At 42.0% G+C, this 14,279-nt stretch overlaps 1 protein-coding gene across 5 annotated transcripts in view; it reads left to right on the top strand.

The window, feature by feature from the left end:
• ARHGAP6 (Rho GTPase activating protein 6) overlaps positions 1 to 14,279 on the top strand; it is a 541,707-nt gene that overhangs the window by 508,946 nt on the left and 18,482 nt on the right. For all 5 annotated transcript variants that reach the window (XM_027535096.1, XM_027535095.1, XM_027535097.1 and 2 more), the window contains one exon: positions 535 to 714. In XM_027535096.1, coding sequence (XP_027390897.1) covers positions 535 to 714 — 180 coding nt within the window. The remainder of the gene's footprint in view (positions 1 to 534; positions 715 to 14,279) is intronic.

Raw genomic sequence — 14,279 nt, 5'->3', positions numbered from 1 at the left:
TTCCCTCCTCCAAGGGATCTTCTCGACTACTTGTAATTGATCAGTTGCTTTTCTCCTCTAGAATCTCAACCCTTTAAAATAAGGAGTGGTTTGTGATCTTTGTTGAAAAAAACTTTAGAATAATTAGAATCCATGAAAAATGCCCATCTATGGTGGGTACTGAGTGGATGGAGTAATAAAGAGATGATGGGTTGATGGATGAAGAGATAGATAGAGGGATGGATAGATGGTCAGTTGAATGGATGAACATCAATATTTTTTGAGAGCAGACAGGATAGAAATTTTATATAGTACCAGTTTCACAAAAACAGCATTCTAAAATTTTACTCAGGATGCTATTGAGATGACCACTGAGCTATGAACTTCAAGATGTGAGGCAAAAGGAAAATGTGATGCCCTTCATGGATTCTGACAGAGATGATGTGGTCCTTGCAGAAAAAAATGAGAAAGTAAAAAGATTCAATTGATTATTTAACCGCTCAGTGTTTTGAAAAGCAAAAATCACAACCATCCTTGTATCCTCTGCTTCTGCAGGTCACTGGGAACAAAATGACATCTCTAAACTTGGCCACCATATTTGGACCCAACCTGCTGCACAAGCAGAAGTCGTCAGACAAAGAGTTCTCAGTCCAGAGTTCGGCCCGCGCTGAAGAGAGCACAGCCATCATTGCTGTGGTGCAGAAAATGATCGAAAATTATGAGGCCCTGTTCATGGTGAGTGTCCCGCGTTTGGCAGGACATCTCGGTAAGCTGCCTGTTGATTGCCTCTTGGTGGCATAATGAAACAGGGACACCACCTTTTGGCTCATAGTACTGGTCATTGACTGAATTCACTGGAAGCCAGGCAATTTCAGTAGGAATAGAAATGTACACACCTATGACATCACTGTAAGTTTATGATTCCATGTTTTAACAAACATATCCAAATTATAAATGTCACTTCACTGTCTCCTAAACAATAGTCATGTTTTGGAATCACTTGATGAATTGTATAGCAGTGTCCTTGCCCCCAAAATTGATAAAAAGACCTCTTTTTGGAATTATGTGTGGCCCCCATGAATTCATGTATTTATAACCATCCTCAGCAATGGCCCCTCCTCCAAGGTCAATCTGGAGATTCTGCTTCCTGCATGAAGCTCTACCTATCTTCCCTGTGTCCTTCTCACATCACTTTACCATGTCACTTCTCTGTCCCTTGAACCCTATTACTGTTCCTATTGATGTTTATCTTATCATTGTGTTGAAGTCATGTATGGCTGTTTCCCCTAGTAGATTATAAGCGCATTTAGCACACAGGCTGTGCCCTTGTTATCACCTCTCGGTATCCTCTGTACAATTTTGGAAGGCTCTCCATCTGGCAGGCACTCAGTAAATATTTTTTTTTATTTGTATTGAATTACTGGTTCCTGTTTTCCTTCAGAAAAACTTCATTGCTTGCTCCCACTTCCCTTGGATCATTAGAACAAATGTCAACTCTCTTCTGTGTCTATTCACACTCAGAGCACATATCAAAATTTGTAGAAACCTTCTCGATGGTTCTTCATAGATTTCTTTTTTGAATTTGAAGACACTCACTACAAATCTTACCTATTCCACTAGAGCCTTTAGTGGCTTCTTCAGCTGAGTGTGCTAATTCCCTCTTTTGAATTTCCCTAATATTTTGTCTATGTTAATCAAAGGCCTTGCATTAGATTTATTTCCATCCTTGTCTTATACCAGTTATTTTTGTAAATTTGAGAGCCAGTGGTTTAGAATATTTGCTCTCTCTGTTGCACCTTTGTAATCATGACCAAGTAATTCAGTATTCAATAAGCATCAGTTTCAGTTTTTGGAAAATGGGGAAAAAGTTAAAATATGACCTGTTTCCCAGGGCGGTTCCCAGAATCCTTTGATATGTGAAAGCATTCTGCAAACTGTAAAATTCTATGCAAATGTTCATCAATAATTGTATTATTTGGGCAACATAAATTGGCTCAGATCTCAGCACTTCAGCACAATAGACACAAATATCACATAAATTTTAATCAGATGTTTAGTGGACAGCCTTCCTGCTGGTGACATAGGGACCCCAGCTCCTTGCATTTTGAGACTCTTCAATCCCCTAGGATTTCATGGGCCAGACCTAAAAGGGACATCCATCCTGCCCACTCCAATCCCATTGGCCAGAACTCAGCCACAAACTGTACTTCACTGCAAGGGAAGTGGAGAAATGAATTCCTTCTGGATGCCCAGGAGGAAGTGAAAATGGATCTATTGCAGTGAAAAGTTCACTGAGGTAGAAATGTGTCTTGCTCCTCTTTGAGTCTCTGAGGCACTGCCTGTGTGTTGCATGCAGTAGACTCTCAAAAAAACATGGACATTTTCATGAACTCTATATAATAAATTTCAGGGCTTCCTTGGTAGCTCAGTGGCAAAGAATCCACTTTGCAATGCAGGAGATGTGGGTTCAATCCCTGGGTTGGGAAGATCCTCTGGAGGAGGAAATGACAACCAACTCCAGTATTCTTGCCTGAGAAGTCTCATGGACAGAGGGAGCCTGGCAGGCTACAGTCCATGGGGTCACAAAAGACTTAACACAATTTAACAACTAAACAGCAACAACAGTCTAAATTTCACCCTTCAGCCAAAATCCTCATAATTAATTACATATTTGGGCGAATCAGATGTTTGAATTTTTCAACATTTTCATCAAATTTTAAGTCACATATCATCTTGCCAAGTAGTCTTGGCATTGCTTCATGCTCTGTAGATTAAAAAAAAAATAATAATAATACTGCTTGTCAATCTGAATTCCATTCTCTAAACTCTGTATTCTAAGCAAGGTTCTTTATGTGAAACCACAAACCATCAGACATTTCTTTTTACCTCAGATACTAGCAAATTGCTTCATGGCTTCCTTCAAAGTCTAGTTGCTGCCATTTTAATTGTTCCATTCCTCTGCTTCCATTTCGCACTGCCTAGATTATTAACAGCACCAGAAGAACGTCAGTACTCAAATCTTTCCCAGCGTTTTCCAGATCTCATCTCTACCTGCCATTCTCTGTGGAGACTGATGTCAGAATTCTCTTGGGTAGTAGCTCATATTTGCGTTCCCCAGTTGTGATCTGTACTTCTCAGCAAGGCCTTCTGTGGCCACCTTGTCTGACATACAGCCCACAGTCATGCACGCACATCCTCACTTCCTATTCCCTCTCCCTGCCTTTTCCTCCTAGCGCTCATCATTACTCATAAGGACTTTATTCATTTCTTTTGTTTGTGTTTCCCCACTAGAATATAAGCTTTCTGTCGGAGTGAATTTTTGTTCATTTCCATCTACTTTTTTTTACTGCATTACCCCTACACCTGGTACTTGGTGGAAACACAAGAAATATTGGTTGGATTAATGAATGACTCAGTGGTACCTCTGTGACATGTGATGATTTCTGTATTATTGATCCTTACTCCTTATGAAGAGGTATGGGCATGGAGAAATTAAGGCTACCTTTCTCAGAGTAAGTTAACCATTCACATAAGCATTCTTGATCTCCTTAGACAACCTATGAGATTTATATATTGAGAAAAAGGACAATGAAGTAGGAGGACAGTACAAAGATCTCTAGCGTAGGTCAGTAAAAAGAAAACTGACTTTGCTATAGTCCTCTCTTTACTATACATGGATTCCCTGGTGGCTCAGATGGTAAAGGATCTGCCTGCAGTGCAGGAGACCCATGATCAATCCCTGAGTCAGGAAGATCTCCTGGAGGAGGAAATGGCAACTCACTCCAGTATTCTTGCCTGGGAGAATCCCATGGACAGAGGTACCTGGTGGGCTCAGTCCATGGGGTCAGAAAGAGTCGGACATGACTGAGCGACTAACACTTAATATACATTAGCTCTGAGACCTCATCTTCTTTGATTTCCATTTCTTTAATTATCAAAGGACTAGGTTAGAGTGAATAATAACCAAGATCCCTTCTAGTTCTAAAATCTGCACAGTTCTATGTGCTAGCTTCACCTCTTTTTATTAATTAATCTCCTCACTTGTGGATGATTTTTGGAATATCTGGCATTTCAGAATCTAGTTTGTTATACTGACACTGGTGACTGGTTGGCAAAGCTGGTCTGTGTGAATGGACAAAAATTCATTCCTGTATATAGCTGTTTCATTTTGTTTTGTTTTAAGAAGCTTTCAGAAGTAGCGCAGTAATGACAAACAAGAAAGGATGAAGCTAGACAGAACCTAATGGTTAAAGGTGGTTAGCTGTTGTACTCTTGCACAGTTCTTGGACATGTTTACGAAGTCAGAGTAGGAGGCATCACTTCCCGTTGGCATCCGAAAGGAAGACTTGTTAGAAAAGGTGGCTGTGAGCTTGTCCTTCAAGGCAGAATGCATTCTGGAGGCAGTGGTTCCATGGAACTGATGAAAGGGATATACAAACCCACAGAGGCCTGGCAGGGACCCAAAGCTTGTTCTGAGTGTTATAATGTCCTTCATTTCCACATGTTGACACTGCCTTTCCCAAGTGGCCAGTATCTGACTTAATGGGAAAGTGCCAAAAAGAACCTGACTGTCCCAGAACACAGAAGCGATACCCAGCTTTAGAGGCTGACCTGCAATTTGAGAGCGTGGCTAGGACAGTATTTTTTTTTTTTTAACTGGTTGTTTGCTTTTCAGACACTGGGTTAGAAATCATCCAGCTGGAAAGCGGTCATGATAACACCCACCATGATGATCACTCTATCAAAAGACCAAAGCAGCAGATTAAAATCACAGTTCTCAAACTTGAACATGCAGCAGAGTCATAAGAAAAATTTGTCAGACATTCAGATTCCTGGGCTGCACTCCAGAGATTCAGACTGAGTAGCAATGAGATGGGGCCCAGAATTGTGCACTAATGAATGCCTCCAGGGCTTTCTGCTAGTTTCCTAATCACACCTTGGGAAAACCACATCTTGGGAAACTCCCAAAATGGTGGGAGGACCATGAGCTTTACAAACAGTTCCCAGAATTCAAATCTCTGCTGAGCCAGGTATTTGCTATGTAATCTTGGCCCTATTCTAAGTCTTCATTTTTCTGTTGGAAACAAACAAACAAAAAAGATGAAGCTTTACAGGATTATTTTGAGAATTAGAAATGATATCATAGGGCACTTAACGGCATGGACTAGGTACATCAAAGGGCTTCCCTGGTGGCTCAGACAGTAAAGAATCTGCCTACAATGCAGAAGACCCGGGTTCAATCCCTGGGTCGTGAAGATTCCCTGGAGAAGGGCATGGCAACCCACTCCAGTATTCTTGCCTGAGAAATCTCATGAACAGAGCAGCCTGGCGGGCTACAGTCCATGGGGTCGCAAAGAGCTGGACATGAATGAGCGATTAACACACACACACACACACACACACACACAGAGGCACTTCAGAAACAGAGAGAAATCACTGCTATTATTGCATGAAATTGATCAGGTGCCTGCCCTATCAAAGTACCTCCAGGTGTCACCTTGGCAGTGATGCCCGTCTGCACCTCACCATGTGACACTGTGACCTGCTCCCACATATATACACTCCTAGCCCTTTCTTCTTGTCTTCCTTTTAGCTATAGCACCTTCAACTCCCTGTGTATTACGCTTGTTGAAACCTAATAGAATGCAAACTTTATGAAAGCAGGGATTTTTGCTTGTTTTATTCACTGATATCCACAGCACCTAGAAAATACTTGGCAGAAAATGGGAGCTCAGTAATTATTTGTTTAAAAAAATACTGTAATACTGTATTGCTAAGAAAAAAATGTGTTTTGTTTTTTTTTTTAATTGAGTACCCATACACCTTAGATTCCCCAACCTTTAAATCATAACCCTCCATCCCTGATATCAGTAACTATATAAAAATTGAAAACACAAAATCATACTCTCTCTGGGAACACTGAAAATCAAAGGGAAGAATCATGCATATCTAGAAATGATCAGTGGTATCACTGCAAGGCAGAAAGCATTCAGCTACTCCATCAGGGACCCGTTAAATTGTTCTGAAAGTTGTGGCTTCTGTAGCTGATGTTGGGAATGCCAGAGAAAATTCATCGTGGCGCTTGGAATTAATAAGAGCTTCGGAGCAGAGTGGAGAAAAGAGTCCGCTCCCTCTCAGGGCCGATACTACTAGGGCTTCTTTTTTGGAGAGAGGGAAAGAGGCAAAGGCACCGCCCTTATGGGCTGATGGAAAGTGCCGAGCACAGTGGAGACGTGGGAACGCCAGAGCGTTCCCACTCTGCTGATTGGTCAGCCTTAGCTGGAGATCAGCACAGCACACGTGGGAAATTTCGAATGAGAACTACTGGGAGCAAGGGTCAGAGGCTGTGATGAAGATTCCAAGCTTAGAAGCCAAGCTTTGCTCTGTGTTCTCTTCTTTCCCGGCACAAATTACATTTTCTTAAAATTTCTTTTGCATGCCAAGTCAAAAGGAGTCAAGCAGGAACCCAGATCATCAAACTAGAGACCACCCCCTATCGACATAGCTAGATAATTATATGTGATTTCCATTTCCCTTTTTATATAACCACTGTTTTTCTTTTTTAAATAACCACTGTTCGTGTGCCAGGAGTTGGGCTAGTTATTATGTACATCATAATAATTTATTCTAAATTTCACCATGATTTCATGAGAAGTAAGCCAAGAGTGTTTGCCCAAGTGATGCAACAACTGTAAGTGAACTATTACTACAGTGTGATACTCCCCCCTACTCAAAAGATGAGGTACTTTAATATGATGTCTCATATATGGAGTCCATTTGGCCAGGAGTGGGTGGGGGAGAATATTTTAGCCAATTTGAAAATGGGGAGTAAAGGGGACCTTTAACAGCATCGGTCCTTCTGAACTGATCATAACACTGACCCACTCGATGTCCAGGCCAGCAGATGGCTACAAGAGCCAGTGTGTGTTCCTGCTGGAGCCAGCTCACTTTGTCCCTGTCTCCAATGACAGAATGCATGCACTGTTGCCGCAGGGGGAGAGGAGCCAGAGTGTATTACACCTGATCCGTTTCCACTTCCTGTAACCTGTTGCCATGGAGCAAAGACTACTCCTTGCTCTTCATCTTCCACGAGTCATCCCCCATCACAGCTCCATGAATCCTGGGCTCTTAGACTGTATTTGTTCATGAATGCTTCCTAATTGCCAGAAACGCTGTGTGGCATGGGTTGGCACGTGAGAAAAATTTTTTGAATTTCTTAATGCATCCTGACCCTTCAAATGCACTGAGACCTCTTTACATAATATCAAGCCATCCTCCAAACCAGAGCTGCACAAAGGTCCAAGGCTGGGCCTGCCTGTGTTTGAGCTTTTGCTCCCATAAATAGCCAAAGCGATTTCTTGAGTGTGTTTGTTAGCTGAAAAGAAATGTCATCATGACTTTCAGTGACATCCACTTCTGCTGGGGAGCGTTAAAGTTCTCAATGCAAAGCATCCTTCTCGGTTCAGTGCCAAGTGGTGGATCGGTGTGAAACACCTGCTGGCAAGACAGAGCAGCAGGATTGGGTCCTGGGAACTGCTCTCCCAGATGCCCGTAATGGTTTATTATGGTGACTTAGCAAATGGAGAAAACTCAAACCATCTTTCCCTCTCTGTGGTTTATGGGATAAAATACATCATAGCAGTTACACCCGAGGCAATCATTCAATGTTTCATTTTTAATTTGATAGGGTGGATTTTAATTGTGACAGTTTTATTCCTTCATATGTGCAGTGTTTACATTTTTTCTTTCAAGCAGGAGAGTCCAAAGTTCTTTTGAGTTTTGAAATAGCATTATCCTTTGAAGGAACATATGAAAATCTAAGGAGTTGAGTCTCCAAATAAACACAACCATATATGGTACCCTTAGAAAATATCTAAAGTTGCTAAATACTTGAGTAAAACCCAATGGAGATTTTGCTTTGAAACAATAAATTGTAAAGGAAGAAGCCCTTTTGGGATGGGTTTGGTTTCTTCATGTAAATGTTCAGAATTGATTGATTTAAAAAAAGTAATATGCTTTTTATGATTCTACTCCTTAGTTTCCGTTTCACTACATACAAAGTCCCAGAAGAAAAAAATTTGATTATTGAGTCATACATTTCATTTTTAGAGTTTTTGTATCGATGGCAACAGTAGTTTAAGAACTTATTAGAAAAATTCTAGTGATCCTCAGTTGGGAAAGGAAATTTATTTTCCAAGTCTAAAAATGAGTAACAAGGAAACTTTCCTATAGCCTGAGATTGGTACCGCTTCCAAGAAGAGAGAAACAACTAGACTGGTGTACACCATGAAGACCAATAATCCTGGGTTATTTTTTATTAGTATTTGTAGCAATTCCAACAACATTCATTCAGTATCCATTGCAGAGGAAGCACCAGCCTAGCTCGTGTTCTGAAAGAGCATAAAGTTGAGTGTGTGAGTGAATGAGTAGGTGAGTGAACGGTCCTGGATATGCTGGTAGGAGTTCCAACTGCAACTGCAGTCAACTATGGGTGGTGGCAAACATCAGGATTTATTGGGCTGGCCAGAAAATTTGTTAAAAGATGTTATGCTGCTACTGCTAAGTCACTTCAGTTGTGTCCGACTCTGTGCAACCCCATAGACGGCAGCCCACCAGGCTCCCCCTTCCCTGGGATTCTCCAGGCAAGAACAGTGGAGTGGGTCGCCATTTCCTTCTCCAGTGCATGAAAGTGAAAAGTGAAAATGAAGTCGCTCAGTCTTGTCTGACTCTTAACGACCCCATGGACTGCAGCCTACTAGGCTCCTCTATCCATGGGATTTTCCAGGCAAGAGTACTGGAGTGGGGTGCCATTGGAGAAACCCTAATTAACTTTTTGGCCAATTCAATATTATCTCACATAAGAAGAAGCCTGGGGGCACAATTTTAGCAGCTCAGTTGCACTTATCCTCTCTCTGGTCCACCATCTTTAGCTGAAGAGGCCACAATCATTTTCAGCAGCTCTTGCAGCCATTATCACATCCAGTCACAAAGAGAGATGTTTTCTCTCCTGCATCTCTTGTCATTATGAAGGAGAGCCTTTTCTAGAAGCTTCCACAAGACCCCCCTTGGGGTCCCTTGGCCAGGATTGGCCCATATGATCTTGACGTAGCTGTGAAGGAGGCCAGTTGACAGAGAACTGCAACCTCTTGAAGTTCCAGGCAGTCAAGTCAGATAATCCCTGCTTTCTGACAATGTGACCAGCCCAAAGACCTGAGGTCTGACAGAAGAGAAAAAGCCAAAAGGTAGAAGCTACACAGAGTCTAGCTTCAAGAGGTCATACAGTGTAGCTCTAGAAATTCAAGGGGCAGCCGAGAATGGAGACATGTTGAGAAGAAATCCCAGAACTTCCTTACCCACCAGAAGTGTTAGGCAGAAGAGAATAGGCATGTTTCTTTGCAAGCACCCAGGATAAGAGGTGGAAATTGATGGCTGTTAGGCAAGAAAAAAAATCTCAGAACAAATATTCACATCTCCAAGTGATCTGCTTTTAGTTTCTTCTTTTAAGTATTTGACTTATTTTGTCTATTTCCAATACAGTTTTTATTCTAAAGTTCTTTGCAACTCTTCAGATACTTTCAAATTTGTTAGCCCTTTGCTCCACATAGCATCCCCATAAAGGAGAAGGGGACAGATAGGACATGCTCAGATTTCCAGATGGAGGAACAGAATCCTAAAGAAGATGGTTGATGTTTCCCAAGTTTACGTTAATTATAAGCAGCAGAGCCAAAACTGGAGCTCAGGAGCTATCGATTCCTGGTCAGATATTCTTTCAACAGCATCCTAATTACTGAAAAGGAATGTGTGTGTGGATGGTCTGCCTGGGTATTTCTTCTTCCGCACTGTGAGCTGCTATTTCCTGTCAGGTCATTCTCTTCACTTTGGTTTCTCTATTAAGTATCTAAATTAATAGAAAATGAATACTCATCCTATTGAACTGAGCCAGTAATTTGAAATTTTTATTAAATAGTAGGAAATGAAATGTGCAAATGTGGACCCAGATAAGAGGAATTATTGGGAAAACAGCACTGAATGCTGTTGTATGAATATTAAAAGTCAGTTCCAGGCATCATTTCAAATTCTCTACTTTCATTTTCCCACTGGCTCCAATTTTCTGAACTATTCCTTTATTTTTTAAACAAACGTGGTTTTATCATGTGAATTCTGAAAGCTGCTTTAAATCATGTTGTAACAAGATGGGCTATGAATAAATTAATTAAAGTAATGGCTTATGTATTATACACTGTAGTCAGTCTTGTGTAATACATAGGAAAATAGTACCTACCCTTCCTGCAATACACAGATCCATACATAGTTAAGCTATATTTTTTCAGTCATTTGTAAATAGTGTCTCCAAGGCAAAATAGTACCAAGAGTCTTTTAGAAAGGAACTGTAGATAGGGTTATAGCACTGACCCTTTCTATTTGCATTGCTTACCAAGTAAAGGTCACATATGCTACCGAAAATAAACGTCAGTAATTGTAATTTGTTAGGAATGAAGCCTAGTTGAATGAGTAAAACTCTGAATTGCAGAATGGTTTTTGAAAATGTATGCAAAGTTATTTTCAAATAATGATCCCTCATGTAAGCTATTCTAATAATGAACCTGAGTTGATCAGAGAATTGATATTGTGATGTTTGCACCACTCTGAAGGCCATCCACTCCAACTGTTTATTCTTAGTGGGAATGGATTTGGCGCTTGGAGCAAAATTTTTTATTACATGTCTAAGCATAGGAAATTTTAAATTAAACTAACTGGACAAAAATACACATAGTTTTCCTAATTTGCTCGTGAAAGTTTCTTTTTAAAAAAAAAAATTATTGTATACATTGTTGGCCTATACCATTTTTTGCTTCGCAGTTCATTTTTTTTTTTAATGAGTTCCCTCTCTTCTCATTTTCACCCTTTGAATTTTACTTTTAGAAAAACTGATGGAATCATGTGTATCTGTTGGGTCATATTGTTTGTAAACATAGTCAGTCTTTTAATTGATTTAATGTATTCAATAAAGTAAGAGAACAGATATTCCCATTCTGGACCTAAAGTCCTGCTCCTCTCTCCTTCCATTCTCATTCCTAGGCCATTGCACTTGGTCACTGAGCTTTAAGTACTATCTATATGTGTGTCCCCCAAATTTCTATGTTCCACCCAGGACTCTTCCTGAACCCCAGACCCTTATTCCTGATCACTTAGTAGAGCTTTCCTTCATTTGGATGTCTCACAGGCCTCTCACTCTTATACCTAAGTGAAGTGAAAGTGCTAGTCATTCAGTTGTGTCCGACTCTTTGCGACCCCATGAAATGTAGCCCACCAGGCTCCTCTGTCCATGGGATGCTCCAGGCAAGAATACTGGAGTGGGTATCCTATCCCTTCTCCAGGGATAAGCCCGATCCAGGGAGCCAACCTGGGTCTCCTGCATTGCAGGCAGATTCTTTACTGTTTGAGCCACTAGGGAAGCCACAGTCCTAGGCTCTACCCCCAGCCTCCTCCTCATCCTGCAGCTTCTCTGTATCAGTAAACAGCAAGCCGGTCCTTCCTGGGAACGTTGACGTCAGCCTCTCTTCTTCATCCCCTGCTCCCTCTCCTCTTCCTTGTCTCTCTCCACCCGGTCGATTAGCTGCTGCTATGGTCTCTACTTTCACTGTCTCCAGGATCCAAATATTTCTCATCCACTCACCACGCTGGCTTGGCCCTCCCTCACTCTCTTCTGGATGTATCGACAACAATTCCCCCATCTGCGCTCCCAGCTTCACCCTTTGCTTCTTTGCAATCTCCTAGCACCTCGGTAGCCAGAGTGATGACAAGTTGTGTTCGTCTTCTGCTCAGAACTTCCAGAGGCTCCCTGCCTACTTCGGTTGAGAGCAGAAATCATTATCATGGAGTAAGACTCCACAACATCTGGCCTTGGTTACCTGACCTCCTTCCTACCACTCGCCTTCTTCCTCTCACTCTGTTCCAACTTCCCTGGCCTCCTCGCTGCTCCTGACTCAGCATCTTGCTGTTTCTTTCTCCCTTCTCCTTGGAATGATTTTCTCCAATTCCTTCCTCCTTTCTGTTCTCTGCTAAAATGTCAGTTTCTCTGACAATCCCATTTAAATGGCACGCTCCCACCCAGGATTCTTTGTTCCCTGTCTTGGCTTTATCTTTCTCCAGGTGATCCTTGCTATGTTTTCTGTTTATTTCTTTAGTGCCAGTCTTCCCATATTCACTGTCAGCTTCAAGGAGATATGAATTCTTGTCTGTTTGGTTTGTTGCTGAATCCCAGAATCCAGTGCCTGGCACTCGGGAAGCATTCACCAAATATTTATGTAATGAATTAAAGGGATGAGGTGGGAAAAGGTCAGAGTGAGACGCACAGTGGTACTGAAGTAGAATGTGTGTGGGTATGACAGCTAGGGGCAGAGATGGGAACAGATTGAGGCAAGCAAGTGAGGGGATGGCTTTGATTAAAAAGGGTTTTGGTCAAGTGTCTTGATCAGAGCATTGTGACAACCAGAGAAGAAATTTGACATACGTGTTGAGGGAAACAGAGAGTACGCAAGTTAGATACTGAAGCTCCAGTATTCTGGCCACCTGATGCGAAGAGCCAACTCATTGGAAAAGACTCTTATACTGGGCAAAATTGAAGGCAGGAGGAGAAGGGAGCAACTGAGGATGAGTTGGTTGGATGACACCACTGACTCGATGGACATGAGTTTGAGCAAGCTCCGGGAGACAGTGAAGGACAGGGAAGCCTGGCGTGCTGCAGTGCATGGGGTCGCAGAGTCAGACATGACTGAGTGACTGAACAACAACAGGTTAGCAAGCTGTTGTATCAAAGGCTCATCTAAGATGGATCTTTGTTTTCGACTAAAAGCTCAAACCAGCTTAAGGAATTTGGGGGCTCACACAGCTGAACAATCTAAGAGCAAATGTGGCTTCAGGCATGGCTTTACCTGGGACTCAAATGATGTCAAGGGACCCCTTTTTCTTTCTCTCCATTTCTTGGAATTGTTTCTTCAGTTGTCAGCACTATCTTCAGGCCCTGTATCCTGTCTCTCCCAAGTCCCTGGGGACTTCTCACAGCTTTGCATTGCTTCTAATGAAGTCACATGCTCATCACTCAAGCACCCATGCTTTAGTCTGGGGATGAAAGACTCATTGGTTTAGGCGAGGGCACACCTCACCCTCAAGCTGAAGGTTGGGGAGCCGTTAGTTTCTCAGAGGGAACTTGCAGTATGACTGTCAGGGAAATGACAGCTGGTAATGGCTAACAGATGAGAACTCCAAAGGGATAATGAGGGCTCAAACTTGGATCATTGCAGCTGGAATGGAAAAAAGAGGGAAGAAGTAACAGGCATCTTGGAGATGAAATCAAGTGGGTTTCCTGGCTCTGAATGTGGAGGGGAAAGGACACAGAGAAGCTTGAATCCAACCCAGCTTTTTAGCCTGTGTGACTAGGGTTTGACAAAGTCATTAATGAAGATTCAGAATGAAGTAGGAAGAACAGATTTATGAAAGGAGGAAAACATTTTGTTGCTTTCTCATCCCTGTTCTTCTTAATAAAATTGTTTCCAGCTTCTTAGAGTTAAGATGAATTGAGTTCTGCAAGAGGCAGGAGGCAAATTCTTCCACCAACCACTTATTCTCAGAAGACTTGTCCCCACAGTTTTTAAGAGTCTTGTCTCTGAGCTCACATGTGAGAGAATCAGAATGAAAATGTATTTTCCCTCAATAGTTGAAATTTCCTTTGGTTGAGCATCTACAGAGTAGAAAACCGTTGGAGCCAAGTTCAATCTTGTTTTCTAGAAAAGTCCTACATGAGTGATTTAGGATTGGAAGGCCGTCCTCTCATGCCCTGAGGATTAAGCTTAGAGAAACACATGATGCTCATCTATAACATTCTAGAGCATGCCTCATCCCACTGTGAAGCAAAAACTCTTAATTGTTGATAGACCAGGATGCAAGAAACAAGTGGAGGCAGGCACTGAATGGCAAAGTGGCATCTGCAAATGTAGTAGCAGCATTTTTTGAGTGTCTGCTATCTGCCAGGTGGTGTTTCTAAGTTCTCAACATGTAATGCGTCCTTTACATCACCACATCAATCAGCCCTTTTGGTGAGTCCTCTTACTGTCTCTAGTTTCCAGATGAGAACACTGAGACCTGGAAAGGTTAGATCCATTGCCCAAAGCCCAACAGCCATATACTGGAACTCAGACACAAGCAGCCTCTGGCTGCAGGGTCTGTGCCCAATAAACCAATCATATGTTCCAGAACCACCCAAGACAGTCCCCATTTCTGCCTGTTGTCTTGGCATAGTT

This window comes from Bos indicus x Bos taurus, chromosome X (assembly GCF_003369695.1).
Source record: "Bos indicus x Bos taurus breed Angus x Brahman F1 hybrid chromosome X, Bos_hybrid_MaternalHap_v2.0, whole genome shotgun sequence".
NCBI lineage: Eukaryota > Metazoa > Chordata > Mammalia > Artiodactyla > Bovidae > Bos > Bos indicus x Bos taurus.
Note: the sequence above shows the minus strand (reverse complement) of the source record. Positions and strands in the feature narration are given on the sequence as shown.